The 14,965-nt window shown below is 53.1% G+C and overlaps 1 protein-coding gene and 2 long non-coding RNA genes across 5 annotated transcripts in view; 2 read left to right on the forward strand and 1 right to left on the reverse strand.

The window, feature by feature from the left end:
* PDE4B (phosphodiesterase 4B) overlaps positions 1–14,965 on the forward strand; it is a 172,680-nt gene that overhangs the window by 105,900 nt on the left and 51,815 nt on the right. For all 3 annotated transcript variants that reach the window (XM_064429162.1, XM_064429161.1, XM_064429163.1), the window contains 4 exons: positions 6,161–6,355; positions 8,173–8,209; positions 8,295–8,365; positions 13,366–13,415. In XM_064429162.1, coding sequence (XP_064285232.1) covers positions 6,161–6,355; positions 8,173–8,209; positions 8,295–8,365; positions 13,366–13,415 — 353 coding nt within the window. The remainder of the gene's footprint in view (positions 1–6,160; positions 6,356–8,172; positions 8,210–8,294; positions 8,366–13,365; positions 13,416–14,965) is intronic.
* On the reverse strand, positions 3,013–8,432 carry LOC135305472 (uncharacterized). Its single transcript, XR_010366629.1, has 2 exons — positions 7,620–8,432; positions 3,013–4,704 (listed from the first exon to the last, which is right to left on the reverse strand). It is a non-coding gene; the product is annotated as an uncharacterized LOC135305472 (long non-coding RNA).
* On the forward strand, positions 6,350–6,791 carry LOC135305471 (uncharacterized). The gene is made up of 2 exons (XR_010366628.1): positions 6,350–6,481; positions 6,609–6,791. It is a non-coding gene; the product is annotated as an uncharacterized LOC135305471 (long non-coding RNA).

Here is a 14,965-nt window from a genome sequence, read left to right on the forward strand (position 1 = left end):
CAGCCCAGCCCCTGCCCACCCTCCCAACCAGGAATTCCTTCCCAATCTTCCATCCGTCCAGAAGGCTTCCCTTCTGGCAGTGGGAGCCATTCCCTGTGTGCTGTCCCTCCATCCTTGTCCCCAGTCCCTCTGCAGCTCTCCTGGAGCCCCTCCAGGCCCTGCCAGGGGCTCTGAGCTCTCCCTGGCTCCTTCTCCTCTCCAGGGGAGCCCCCCCAGCTCTCCCAGCCTGGCTCCAGAGGGGCTCCAGCCCTTGGAACAGTTCTGGGGCCACCTGGACTCTCTCCAGGAGCTTCAGGCCCTGCTGATGTTGGCCCCGGGGCTGGAGGTAGCTCTGCAGGTGAGACCTCACCTGGAGAAAAAAGTCAGGAGCCACATGAGGAACAAACCCAGGAGAGGGATTTGAACTTTTAATGGGTTCCTAAAAGCAGCAATGTTTTCCCTAAGTGGGAGAAGGTCGGGAGGGGAAGAAGGTCAGTAATGCCTGTGGAGCTGTGAGCTGCCACCCCCGGGAGCCCTGAGCCCTGCCAGGGCTGTGCTCAGCTCCCTGTGTCCCATCCTGGCCCATTAAGTGCTGACGGTTTCAAGCTCAGCCCTTTCCACATGGGAGATTATTTAGGAAAGCAGCAAGCTGTTTGGATAATGGGGAACAGGTGCACAGCGTTAGAGAGCGGCCAGGCGGTGGAAGGAACAGCATTTTTCCTTGTTTATGGAATCTCAAAAAGGAGCTCTATAATTAACAAAGTCTGCCCAAACCTCTGGAAATATTTTGGAAACATTTGATGTCATGAAGCTGATACTGTAGTTAGGAGATGGGGAGTGATGTCCTCAGGAATGACTCTGGGAAGGCTAAGCAGATGGTGAACCTTCTTGGAGAGTCAGTGCTATCATCCTCGGGAAAAGTGTAAATTCCCAACATAAACAAAAATCCCCGAGCCTGCCTGGTCTGCTGGGCTGGAATGTGTTTGTGTTTCAGACTCCAGAGCAAACTGTGGGGCTGTGCAGCTCTCATGGAAACCACTTGACTGGCAATGACGACTCGAGTGACTCTGAATTACATCCAAATCGTGGCGCATTCCTGTTTCTCAGTCCTTTTGCCAAATTTTGCCACATCCCACTACTAGTGGGGAATGCTAATCCAGGGACATTGGTTCCTGAAGCTGGTAAAGGGTTTGGAGTGGAAATATGAGGAAAAGCTGAGGGCACTGGGCTTGTTCCTCCTGGAGGAGGCTGAGAGGAGCCTCACCAGGGTCTGCAGCTCCTGCCGAGGGACAGTGGAGGGACAGGCACCAATTTATTCTCTCTGCGACCAGGGACAGGATCCAGGGAACAGCTGGAGCTGTGTCAGAGGAGGTTTAGATTGGATATTGTGAAAGGTCCTTCCCCCGGGGGGTGCTGGCACTGCCCAGATCCCCAGGGAACGGTCCCGGCCCCGGGGCTGCCAGAGCTCCAGGAGCGTTTGGACAGCGCTGCAGGGATGCCAGGGTGGGATTTTGGGATTTTGTCTGTGCAGGGCAGCAGTTGGATCGATGGTCCCTGAGTCGCTTCCGGCTCAGAGGTTCTCTGATCCTGTAGTTGTTCCAGTAACACTGCAGCATTTGAGCAGCTGGGGGTTGCTGTTATGAATTCTCTTTGTTTGCAGAGTGACTCACGAAGCCTCGCTGTGTTTTACAGTGATTTCTCCTGGCTCGCCGTTGTCTGCTCATTACCGCGGCTCAGGCACAGCTTCGCACAGGTCCGGGCCGCTGCCCGCTCGCAGCTAACTCCTGCCACCTGCTGTCTCCTTCCTTCTGGCTTCCCTGACATCCTGGCTTCTTTCGGGATGCAGAGGGCTCGGGGACAGGAGCTGCAGCTGCCCGGTGCTGAGTGGAGCTGTGCAGCCGCTGCTCCCCGCTCTGCCCTCCCTGCTCCCCTGTTCCTCCATCCATCCATCCATCCATCCATCCATCCATCCATCCATCCATCCATCATCCATCCATCCATCCATCCATCCATCCATCCATCCATCATCCATCCATCATCCATCCATCCATCCATCCATCCATCCATCCATCCATCATCCATCCATCCATCCATCCATCCATCCATCCATCCATCATCCATCCATCATCCATCCATCCATCCATCCATCCATCCATCCATCATCCATCCATCATCCATCCATCCATCCATCCATCCATCATCCATCCATCATCCATCCATCATCCATCCATCATCCATCCATCCATCCATCCATCCATCATCCATCCATCATCCATCCATCCATCCATCCATCCATCCATCCATCCATCCATCCATCTATCCATCCATCATCCATCCATCCATCCATCATCCATCCATCATCCATCCATCCATCATCCATCCATCATCCATCCATCCATCCATCCATCTATCCATCCATCATCCATCCATCCATCATCCATCCATCCATCCATCCATCCATCCATCCATCCATCCATCATCCATCCATCCCCCCGGAGTCTGGAGAGACATCCAGGGAAAGGCCACCTTCATCCCAGCTCCACCCTGCTGAGCAACAGCACTGCCTGGGCTAGGGCCCGTCCCACTGGCATGGTGGAATCACTTGGGAAGGATCTCCAAGATCATCAAATCCATCCATCCCACCTCTGACCGTGTCCCCAAGTTCCACATTTGCACGGCTTTAAATCCCTCCAGGAATGGAGGCTCCACCGCTGCCCTGGGTCCTGTGGTCCTGCTGTCACCTTTCCTCCTCTGGAGCCTGTTTGACTCTGGCAGGGCTCAGTTCCCTGGAATCCCCTGTGGGGAGTGTCCAGCACTGGGCAATGTTGGTCAATAGATCTGATAACATAGGTTGGAGGCAGGCAGGGAATGCTGGCAGCTCCCACATGTCCTAGAGGGACAGGGATTTCTGAAGGATTTATAGGGACCTTAGATATCAAATTTCTGGCCCATATGTTTAGATAACACAATTTATATCACAAATGGGGTGTCTCACTGTGGGTGCTGTTACTTAGGGATAAACTGGAAAGGAAATTTGGGGTTTTTTTGTGGTTTGTACTCTGCCATCCTTATCTTTAAGCAGGCAAATGCAGGTTTTTTTCCACTTGGACAAAGCCTGTGGGGTGTGCAAACTGTGGAGAGGACCTCGCAGTCTGTGCAGTGTTCTGAACACAGTGATGAAGTTTTTCCAGGAGAGCTCAGCAGATAACTTCCAATTGAAAAAAATTAGTGGGAAATGCAGCTCTGAGAGGGCAACTTTACAATCCCACTGCAGTTCTTACCAATTCCACCAGATGTTTGTTTGGGAGATACTTTTTGGCATCAGGACACAGTTCCAGTGTTGTGCAAACCAGGAGCAACTGGTGACAAACACAAGATTAAATGCTTGCTCTGTGTATGTCGGGGATACATTTTCCTGATATCCAAGGGGAACATTTTCCCATATTCCAGTTCTTGTACCTATTAAAAAGCAGTGACAGCAGAGTTATTTCTGGGTTTGAGGATCGTGCTCACAGGCTGTACCTCTGGGAGTGCCTGTTCACTCCTGGCAGAGGTAACCCCAAACTCTGGGATCAGTCACTTTTTGGGGAATTTTCTGTTAACTTCTGGCTGAGTGCTGGATCAAGGCCAAGGAAAAAGAGCCTGAGGAGCACTGGTGTGGCTGCACATTGAACTTGAGGAAAGGAATAAAAGCACTTTTCAGTTGGGCTCCCCACGTGATCCGTACGGCAGCATTCCAGGTGCTGGAACAGGGAACATGGGAAGCGGGCAGCAGGAGCTGGAGCAGCGTGGTGTTCCCAGCTGGGCATTGGCTGTGCCAGGCTTCTCACCAAGGCAGCCTGAATGTGTCCAGCTCATCCCAGTGGTGTAGAAATCTGGAAAACTTGCAGGATTCAGGCAAGTTCAGACATTAGTACTTTATGAGCTCTTCCTGCTGCAGTTAAAGCTCTCTCTGCAGAAAGGAGGGAGAGCTGGGGTCTTCTCTGCCACTGTGCTCAGGGAATCTTCTGGATTAAGGAGTGGAGGGATGGAGAAAGGCGTGGCAGGAACCACAGCCTGGTGTCCTGGTGGGACAACATCTGGCATGGGATGAGGCACTGGAGCAAGCACTCAGCTCCTACTGCAAGAGACAAAACCTGACTCCCAAAGGCAAGGAAATTCCTCCTGAGCATGGCTGTACCTCACTCGGCTTTCTGGGCCGTGTCACACATCTGGTGTTTCTATCAGGCCCAAAGGAGGTCAACCTGCTCATTTTCAGCTTTTACGAGGGGTGTCACTTGCTGGAGTGGCCAGGGTGACTTCAGCCACGGGTTACAGAGCCAAGCTATGAAACCACAAGAAAGTGGGTGTAAAATGGAAAAGGTGACAAAAAGTTTAGTGCGTTTTTTTTTACTTTTTAAACAGCCTTTCATTTTACAGCACAGCTGTTTAAAATCCACTGAACTGATACCTGGAATGGATAAAACATGGTTTGGGCATCCAGCTCCCACAAGTGCCCAGTGCTTGCAAATCTCTCAGGGTTTCAAAAGTTTGGCTCTGGAGCAGGTGAGCACAGGGCTGGGCTGGGGAGTGTTGTCACATTGTGGTGCCTTTGTCCCTGTTGTGCTCGTAAGACTTGGAGGGAGGTTTGGCAAATTGAACCCCAGGGCTTGTGCAAAAGGCATGGAGGGTGGAGTGAGGTGTTTAGAATAATGGAATCCTGGAATGGTTTGGGATGGGAGGGACCTTAAAGCCCATCCCATTCCATCCCTTGCCATGGTGGGGACAACTTCCACTGTCCCAGGCTGCTCCAAGCCCTGTCCAGCCTGGCCTTGGGCACTGCCAGGGATCCAGGGGCAGCCACAGCTGCTCTGGGCACCTGTGCCAGGGCCTGCCCACCCTGCCAGGGATGGATTCTCCATCACCTCTGCTCTATCCCTGCCCTCTTCAGCTGCTGTGAGCTCGTGCTGAGAGCTGTGCTGAGCTGTGAGACATCCATGCTGAAGGAAGCATGAGCAGAGGCAGCCAGCGCAGAGCTTCGGGGTAAATGTTTATGGCCACGCAGGGCCCTCCTTGCACTCAGGAGGAACGGGCCAGTGAGCAGCTCCAGTGGCCACAGGCCGGTGACACGGTGTGAGGTGACACTGTGGGAGCCGCGGTGAGGTGACACTGTGGGAGCCGTGCTGAGGTGACACTGTGATGGAGAACCGCAGTGAGGTGACACGGTGATAGAGAACTGCACTGAGGTGACACGGTGATAGAGAACCGCGCTGAGGTGACACTGTGGGAGCCGTGCTGAGGTGACACGGTGGTAGAGAACCGCCCTGAGGTGACACGGTGAACCTTGCTGAGGTGACATGGTGATGGAGAACCGCGGTGAGGTCACATGGTGATAGAGAACTGCAGTGAGGTGACATGGTGAGCCTTGCTGAGGTGACATGGTGATAGAGAACTGCAGTGAGGTGACACAGTGAGCCGTGCTGAGGTGACACGGTGGGAGCCGTGCTGAGGTGACACGGTGATAGAGAACTGTGGTGAGGTGACACGGTGGGAGCCGTGCTGAGGTGACACGGTGATAGAGAACTGCAGTGAGGTGACACAGTGAGCCGTGCTGAGGTGACATGGTGATAGAGAACTGCAGTGAGGTGACACAGTGAGCCGTGCTGAGGTGACACGGTGGGAGCCGTGCTGAGGTGACACGGTGATAGAGAACTGCAGTGAGGTGACATGGTGAGCCTTGCTGAGGTGACACGGTGAGCCCTGCTGAGGTGACACGGTGGGAGCCGTGCTGAGGTGACACGGTAATAGAGAACTGTGGTGAGGTGACACAGTGGGAGCCGTGCTGAGGTGACACGGTGGGAGCCGTGCTGAGGTGACACGGTGATAGAGAACCGTGCTGAGGTGACACGGTGGGAGCCGTGCTGAGGTGACACGGTGGGAGCCGTGCTGAGGTGACATGGTGATAGAGAACCGTGCTGAGGTGACACGGTGGGAGCCGTGCTGAGGTGACACGGTGGGAGCCGTGCTGAGGTGACACGGTGATAGAGAACTGTGGTGAGGTGACACGGTGGGAGCCGTGCTGAGGTGACACGGTGATAGAGAACTGTGGTGAGGTGACACGGTGGGAGCCGTGCTGAGGTGACGCGTGTCCCGCGAGCCCTCTTGTGGCAGAGTGTGACACGCGGTCTGTGTCCGTTCGCAGCTTCGATGTGGAGAATGGCCCGTCGCCGGGGCGCAGCCCGCTGGACCCGCAGGCCAGCTCCTCGTCGGGACTCGTCCTGCACACGACATTCCCGGGCCACAGCCAGCGCCGGGAGTCGTTCCTCTACAGATCCGACAGCGACTATGACCTCTCACCAAAGACCATGTCCAGGAACTCCTCCCTCCCGAGCGAACAGTAAGCATCACTTCAGTCGTGTTTACACTCTCCCGGAGCTTTCTGTGCTGCTCGGATCCTCAGAGCTCGGTCACAAGGAGCCAGTGGGTGCTTCTGGCACATTTCATAGCTGGAGTGCACAAACAGGTGCTGATCCAACATCTTCTCCCATCCCATCCCTCAAATATTCCCATTTTCTCTAGAATTTATCAGAAGATCTTTCAAAGCCATAACCTGGAGTAACAGAGAAGTTGTGCTGTACTTTTATTTACAGTTGCCCATCCTGTTTTGGGGCTGTTCCCTAGAACCGAGTGGAAAATGAGCCGAGAGAGATGGCTGAGCTCGAGAGGATCAATACCCACAGAGTGTCCTAGATTCCCAGCCCCTTATTTTGAAAAGCACATTTCGAAGTTTTAAAGTGGCCATTAAGCTATTAAAAATGTGCTCGTTAAACAAAGTCGAGCTGTTGCGAAAGTTTTGTCACGGAATGGAAATCTGAATATTAGCCAGATCCACAAGAATTCTGCGAGAAAATGTCCCCGCTGTGAGTTAAAACTGAGTAAATATTTATTGAAGGAAACACTCCAATTTATGCAAATAGTATTTCGTGTAAACGGTGGGTTGTAACAATTCCCAGCAGTGTGCTGGGGTGGGGGAATCCCATCATTTTCCCTGAATTCGTGCCTGTCTGCAGCTAATGTGTCCATCCACCATGGGCATCGTGGGCATCGAGGCTCTTATAGCACTTGGGACAGAGTCTCCATGAATATTGAGACAATTTTAATTAAAATTAGACTTAATAGCACTGATACCCGAGTGAGGACGAGGGGATAACCTCTGGCATCACGGCAGGGAGAATTCCTCTTTGGAGGGAGAGGGTCCTGTGGCAGCCTGGAGCTGGCTCTGCTGCCCTTGCTCACTACATCCTGTTATTAATTTTGGGATTAAGAATAGAATTGACCAAAACGTTGCTCCTAAGAGTGCCTAAAGGGGCTCCAAGAGAGCTGGAGAGGTACGTGGGACAAGGGGTGGAGGGACAACACACAGGGAATGGATTTAAGCTGAAAACGGGTAGATTTAGATGGATATTGGGAAGGAATTTCTGGCTGGGAGGGTGGGGAGGCCCTGGCACAGGTGCCCAGAGCAGCTGTGGCTGCCCCTGGGTTCCTGGAAATGTCCAAGGCCAGGCTTCATGGAGTTTGGATCCACCTGGGGTACTGGAAGGTGTCCCTGCCCACGGCAGGGGTGGGACTGGATGGGCTTTAAGCTCCCTCCCAAGCCAAACCTTTAAATGATTCTATACCCTTCCATCTCTCATACAGAATGTTCCAAACACGCACAAGTGCCATAACTAATACAAAAAAAAATCGAAGAAAGAAAAGAGAAAAAAAAATCCCTCTTATTGCTGGCAGTGGTGTGTTTTGCTCACAACTTCTGCTCAAATCTTCCATGATGAAAACAGCCGGACAAAACCCGGCGTCTGAGCAAGGTTAGAGACTGCGACAGAGATCAACAAAAGCCAGGAAATTCAAAGGTGACCTTTCCCCGCACCACTACGGTTGGTTTTTTTCCACCGCTGTGCGAGTGTGAGCCTTAACTTTTGAATTTCCTGCCTTTTATTGCCTGGCGTTCCCAGTCCGAACGCTCGCTCCAGCCGGTTGTTTTGGATATACACGGTGACCTTTCCATTAGGAACAAGCTTTTATGTGGTGTTAACTAAATGCTGCGTGGGTACGTTCAACGCCCTCGGGAAAACACTCGTTCCCTGAGGTGAATTTCACTCTGTTTGAAGGTAAATTTGTACAGAAATTTATACATTTTTCTCCGTTTTTCCTTAGGCATGGCGACGACCTGATCGTCACACCTTTCGCCCAGGTGAGTTGGTGGCACATTGGCCTCTAAAATAGTTTTTAAAGCATTAAAGTAGAGAAGGTGACACCTGCGGTTTTGTCTCCCTCAGGTGCTGGCCAGCCTAAGAAGCGTGAGGAACAACTTCACGCTTCTCACCAATTTACACGGCACCTCCAACAAGTAAGCCTGGCTTTTTAAGCTCCTTTCGTACACAAGGGGAGCCGGCGGGGCCCGAGCAGGGGCGGCGGGGGCCGGGACGCGGCGGCCGCGGTGCCGCAGGCTCCGCCATGGCCTCACGGCTCCGCCGCGGCGCGCGCGCCACGCCAGGGGGCGCCGTCGGCCCTCCCTCACGGCCCCGTCCCCTCATGGCCCCGTCCCCTCACGGCTCCATCCCCTCACGGCTCCATCCCCTCATGGCCCCATCCCCTCATGGCCCCGTCCCCTCACGGCTCCATCCCCTCACGGCTCCATCCCCTCATGGCCCCATCCCCTCATGGCCCCGTCCCCTCACGGCTCCATCCCCTCACGGCTCCATCCCCTCATGGCCCCATCCCCTCACGGCCCCATCCCCTCACGGCTCCATCCCCTCATGGCCCCATCCCCTCATCCCCTCATGGCCCCATCCCCTCATCCCCTCACGGCCCCGTCCCCTCATGGCCCCGTCCCCTCATCCCCTCATGGCCCCATCCCCTCATGGCCCCATCCCCTCACAGCTCCATCCCCTCACGGCCCCATCCCCTCATCCCCTCATGGCCCCATCCCCTCACGGCTCCATCCCCTCATGGCCCCATCCCCTCACGGCTCCATCCCCTCATGGCCCCATCCCCTCATGGCTCCATCCCCTCATGGCTCCATCCCCTCATCCCCTCACGGCCCCATCTCCTCACGGCCCCATCCCCTCATCCCCTCATGGCCCCATCCCCTCACGGCTCCATCCCCTCATGGCCCCATCCCCTCATCCCCTCATGGCCCCATCCCCTCACGGCTCCATCCCCTCATGGCCCCATCCCCTCATGGCCCCATCCCCTCATGGCTCCATCCCCTCATCCCCTCACGGCTCCATCCCCTCATGGCCCCATCCCCTCATCCCCTCATGGTCCCATCCCCTCACGGTATCCATCCCCTCATCCCCTCATGGTCCCATCCCCTCACGGTATCCATCCCCTCATCCCCTCATGGCTCCATCCCCTCATGGCTCCATCCCCTCATCCCCTCATGGCTCCATCCCCTCATGCTCTCATCCCTTCTTTCCCTCACAGCCTCGTCCTCTCATCCCCTCTTGACTCCATCCCCCCATCCCCTCCTGCTCTCATCCCTTCATTCCCTCACCCCTCATTCCTTCACTGCCTCGTCCTCTCATCCCCTCATCTGTTTATCCTCTCATCCTCTCATCCCTTCATCCTCTCATTTGCTCACCCCTCATTCCTTCACCCTCTCATCCCCTCATCCATTCATCCCTTCATCCTCTCATTCCCTCACCTCTCATCCCCTCATCCCTCAGGTCCTCCCTGTGGAGCAGGCATTGTGTTTTTCTTGTGCAATGTCCCCTGTGAATCATAGGGACAGTTTGGAGCCCCACACCACAAAAAAAATGCATTAAGGGGTTGGACAGTGAGAAGGAAATGGATCTGGGGAAGGATCTGGAGCTCCAGGAGAAGATGAGGGAGCTGGGAAGGGGCTGAGCCTGGAGCAAAGGAGGCTCAGGGGCCCTTGTGGCTCTGCACAGCTCCTGCCAGGAGGGCACAGCCGGGGGGTCGGGCTGTGCTCCAGGAACAGGGACAGGAGCAGAGGGAACGGCCCCAGGCCGGGCCAGGAGAGGTTTATTTGAATATCAGGAAGAGCCTCTTCATAGAAAGGGTTCTCCAGCCCTGACACAGCTGCCCGGGGCAGGGATGGAGTCCCCATCCCTGGAGAGATTTAAAAATTCTTGTGTATGTGGCACTGGGGGACATGGGTCAGTGCTGGCCTTGGCAGTGCTGGGTGGGACTTGGTGACCTCAGAGGTCTCTGTCAACCTAAACAATTCCATGATCTTCGTCACGTGGCCACCTTGGCTATCCCAGGCATTCCATAATGGTCCTGCCCTGCGTTTCCACCACTGCTTCACAGAGCAATAATAATCCCAGAATTGTCCCAGCTGGAAGGGATCCAGCAGAATCAAGTCCAACTCTTAACTGGCCCGTAGAGGGATCAAACCCCCAAAGCTGGTGTCACCAGCACCAGGCTGTACCAAGGGAGCCAACCTCGTGTGAGCTGTTCACGGCCAAAGGGCAGATGTCAAGGGGGGCACCCCAAACCTGGGGCTCTGGGCACAACAAGGATTTCCCAGCAGAGCATCCTGGAGCTCAGCTGCGAGAGGGCTGCCCAAACTGAATCCCACGTCACTTCCTTTGACACTGATTGCTCTGGAGGAGGAAGGTGATGCACTCAGGAGGAGGATGTTGTTTTTCCTACCTGCTGAACAGGAGAAACCAAACAAACTCCTTTTTACGCCTTTGTCCGGAACCTCCGTTTCCCCTTGGCTATTTATACTGAGCCAGTCACCGTCATCCTCTGGCCTGCTGGGCCCCGGGAGAGCTGCTCAGCCTCAGGTCATCACTGATTCCTGGCGAGGTCTGCGGTGCACCCACCCGTCCCTCTGATCCCACCCTGGCACTGGCAGGCTCCACTGGCCCCACAAGGGAAGGATGAGGTGCAGGGATGTCCCCAGAGGGCTCGCTCCACTCCAGGTGTGAGTGGCATCACCTGGTGCCCACCACGAGCTCACCATCTTTATTTTACATAAAGCCCAGTATTTTATCCAGGCGTGAGGTTTTCCCTGCTCTTGATTCCTGTTGGCAGATTTTGATGGGAAGGAACCGCCGCATTCCAAGGTGGAGGTTAATAAAAAAACAGATGGCTTAAATATTCCTTTTTTTTTTTAAGCTTTGCTTTTTTGGAAAGCTCGGGCATTTTGGCACTTCCTAATGAGGAATCTGAAATTGGACAGGGCCGGAAGGAAGTCAGGGTGTAACCTGTAGGACACACAGGCATCTTACAGTGTCCTTTGGAAAGCTTTCCCAGATTTGATTGAGGTATAAAGTGTTTGCCTGGCCAAAGTAAAAGTCATTAAATTTTTAAACCACCCGATGCCAAACATCCCAGTCCATGGCGGAATGTGCTTCCAGGTGCTGCGGAGCTTCCTGCAGTTTCCAAAGAGCTCTGGGTCACAGCCATGCTGCCAGCTCATGATTTTATCATCTGTCTCATGATATGTGATATTTTACTGAAACTTCTGCTCTGGGGATCATGAGAATCTCAGCTTTCCTTTACCCCCTCTTCTCCTCTCTGCTCTTTTTTCCTCCTCCTCCTCCACCCCTCCTGGCCTGAGCAAGGAAAAAGAGGATGCTGTCCCACATATTTGCTGGAAAATATTAATGTTAAGGCCTGGAGGAAAAAAAAACAACTGGCAGTCATATTTTTTGGACTTGAACGTCAGGGTTCTTGAGGCAGTTTCCTGATTGGAAAAGAGGAGCGGGTGATTAATGGCTCTGGAGCGCCGGAGTTTGGCAGTGGCAGCCCGGGACGCGGTGGGGAAGCATCCGGAGGCTGCTCGGTGTGATGCCCTGCGGCAGGAGGGACGGAGGGCAGCGGGAGCCCTGCAGCGCGGTGGGGCTGAGCAAGGGCAGCGCTGTCCAAGCTCGCCGCTCCCATCCCGCGCCCTGCCCGCAAAACAGGATGGGCACATGGATCTGAGGATGGCGGGAGCGGTGCCGGCCCTGGAGCGGGGAATAGCGCACGGAAGAGCGGCTCGTCCCTCCCCACCCCCCCAAAGGCATGTCTGTGCAGCTCAGGGCTTGGAGATCCCTGGAGCTTGCATCCCTCCGCTCTGGGAGTGCTGCAGCCGCGGCGTGCTGTCCCTCTCGGGGAGTTTCTGTTTTTCAGAGATTTCGAGATTTGGCTTTTCAAAGGCTCAGCAGAGGCAGGTCGGGGCACATTTGCAGGGAATTGGGCGCCCAGCGTGTGTGCCCTGTGCTGAACCCTCCAGAGAGCCCGGGTGCTGCACATCCTGCCAGAGCAGCCTTGGGATGCCGGGGAGGCTGCGGCCGCAGCGGGCTGCGGAGCCGGGCGGCTCGGAGCGCTGGAAGCAGGGCTGGAATTGCGCTCCAGACCTCACCTGGGCAGCGAGGCCTTCCCGGAGCACTTCTGAAGAACCCCCCGGAGCTACAATTGCAGCACAATTGAGCCGCTCTGCCTGCTTTGATTCCAGCTTCAAAGGAGAGCTGGCGAATAATGGATGTTGCAGTTCAGTGGCTGACTCCGAAATTTGGGGTTAGGAAGGAGGTTGGCGAAGGGAGAGTGTGGGGAAATCTGGCTTCAGTTAAAATGGATCTGAAACTTCTTTAGGGAAGCAGAAGCCCAAAGTTTCATTTCTGGTCAGCCTGAAGTACTGCAGTGAATCCAAACTGAAGTGTCTTGATTTTGGTGTCAACTCTTTTTAACTCCTTTAGAAAGCAAGTCTCTGATGATGGTTTCAGCTTGAAAAAGTAACAGTTTTGTTTGGCAAGTCTCACAGAGAACTGTGTTGACATTTGGAGAGAATCTGCACCTTTTTCCAGTCAGACCCTGCTGGCTTGACTTGAACCAATTTTTTTTCAAATAGCTTTTGGTCCCTCCAAAATCCAGGAATTGCTGCTGAGATTGTTGTTCAGAGTCCGTGAAGTGTCGTTCAGCTGTTTCAGAGCTAAGCAGTAGTGACTGCAGTCCTCTTCCTCGCTTCAGGAGCAATTGCAGTGTTAACTGAGGGTTTAAAGGCACATTTCTGACCTTACCTGTGGCATTGCCTTGCAGCAGCTTGGCATCACTTCAGGGTCCATTCTAGACTCCATAGGGAAAAGCTTTATGGGAAAAGGCCTTGGCTGTGGGGGAGCTGCCTTGCTGCCTTCAGGTATATTTTGAACACGAAGTTGCAAAGGCAGCATGGGATGGTTTCACATTTCTCCTCATTTCCAGCCCATGGAAAAGGCAGGGAGCAGCCATCTCTGGCTTTTCCTAACAGACCTGTCAATGCTGCTCAACAAATCTTTGTGAAGTGTTTGGGCTGTCTTGGGAGAATGGAAAAGGATTTTTAACTGGGGGAGCTGGCATGATTTGGGAAGATAAAATCCCACCTCCTGACAGAGAATTCTTTTTCCCTCTTAGGAGATCTCCAGCCACAAGTCAGCCACCTGTCTCCAGAGTGAACCCACAAGGTACGTGTGGGATTTGGGGATGGGCTGCACACAACATTTATTGCCCAGTTCTGCTCACAGCTGCTCTCCTGCCCCCTCCCCGGTGCAGGTCTGGGTTCTTCCTGCAAAACTCGCAGGAGAGAACTATCAGACTCCAAATATTGTTATTTTAATCGTTTGGTTTGGGGTTTCTGCTGGTGTATTAGCACAGGAGATGAACATGATTTTGGTTTGATAGTCATGGCCACAGTGGCTGCTGTTCTTGTGAGTCCCTGTGAGTACAGGCCTGGACAAGCCCCAGCCTACGAGCCTTGAACAGGCTCAGGCACAGCTGGGTCTTTTTTTATTCTGTTTATTTCAGTTTGTTTCCATGTGATCTGTGTACTCAAACCTTTCCTGGGTGAGATTTCCTTGGCTTCCTTCTGGGAAGGGGGTGCCAGGGCGAGGTGGGGTGGGCAGCACCGTGAGGGCTGCTCAGGCAGGGGGAAGGACGAGGATGAGCAGCAGAAGCTGATCACTTAGGACAGGTTTATTTGCTTGGACACCTGGGTTTAGGCAGGCTGAGGGTCTGTAGAACCCTGCTCGGGATCAGAGCTGGCCCTACTTGCGCTAATTCAAAGGTTGCTCCTGAGAGAAGGAGATAAGATTTGGATCAGTGCCCATTTGTAAGGTTTAATCTCAGCCCTTCCAATAATTACATGCTTGGAGGGACTAACAAAGCTTAATTTTCACAGTGTGTGAAGCCTGGATAACTATCATTTCCTCTCCTGCTGTGTTATTTATTCTCAGGGGACACACAAAGTCCTGGACACTTCCAGGTTAGGTTCCTCCAAACTTGTTAATGGGAGATGGAAACCTCTGATGCAAAAACAAAACTGGACAACACAGTCTTAAACTCCTTCTCTTTCTGTCACAGCCAGCAAGAATGGGACTCATCACCTGATCTAAAGCTGGGTCTAGCAAAGCTTTGAATTTGTGCCTGTGTGGAAAAAAAAAATCATGGAAAATTTCCTAACATTTCAATGGATCTGTTTATATAAGTTAGACAATCTAATAATGAGGAGAGAATGCCCTTCCAGGAATTTGTAGGTTCATTTTCTTAACACTTTCCATGGAAAAAGTTGCTCTCAACTTTTTAACACTTTGGGGATATTTTTCTACACTATTTCAAATGAGAGCTGTAGGACACTTGGTACTTTTTAGCTGATCCAAGCTTCTGATGCTGGGAATATATGAAAATTCCTTTAGTAATGAAGTGTTTGACACACAGAACTGTAGAGCAAGTGTTGTGTTACCTTGTAAAGGTTGGATTTGTGGCCCCTCAAGTAAATAGGTTTTTAACCACGATTCTTAGCTGCTTTTAGGCGAAATCATCAAGTAAAATCTTAAAAAGTGAGTTGGATCATTACAGCTTTGGTAAATTGTGACACTTTGTAGGTAAGAAGGAGATGCATTTTTGAGATTAATAGGAAATGGCATGATTTCCTACATAAATTACATGAAATACCAATATTGGCATTGTGGGTAGAAAATCCTGGGGTTTTGGTTAAATTCAGGTCATTGCCTTCCTC

This window comes from Passer domesticus, chromosome 7 (assembly GCF_036417665.1).
Source record: "Passer domesticus isolate bPasDom1 chromosome 7, bPasDom1.hap1, whole genome shotgun sequence".
NCBI classification, from domain to species: Eukaryota; Metazoa; Chordata; class Aves; order Passeriformes; family Passeridae; genus Passer; species Passer domesticus.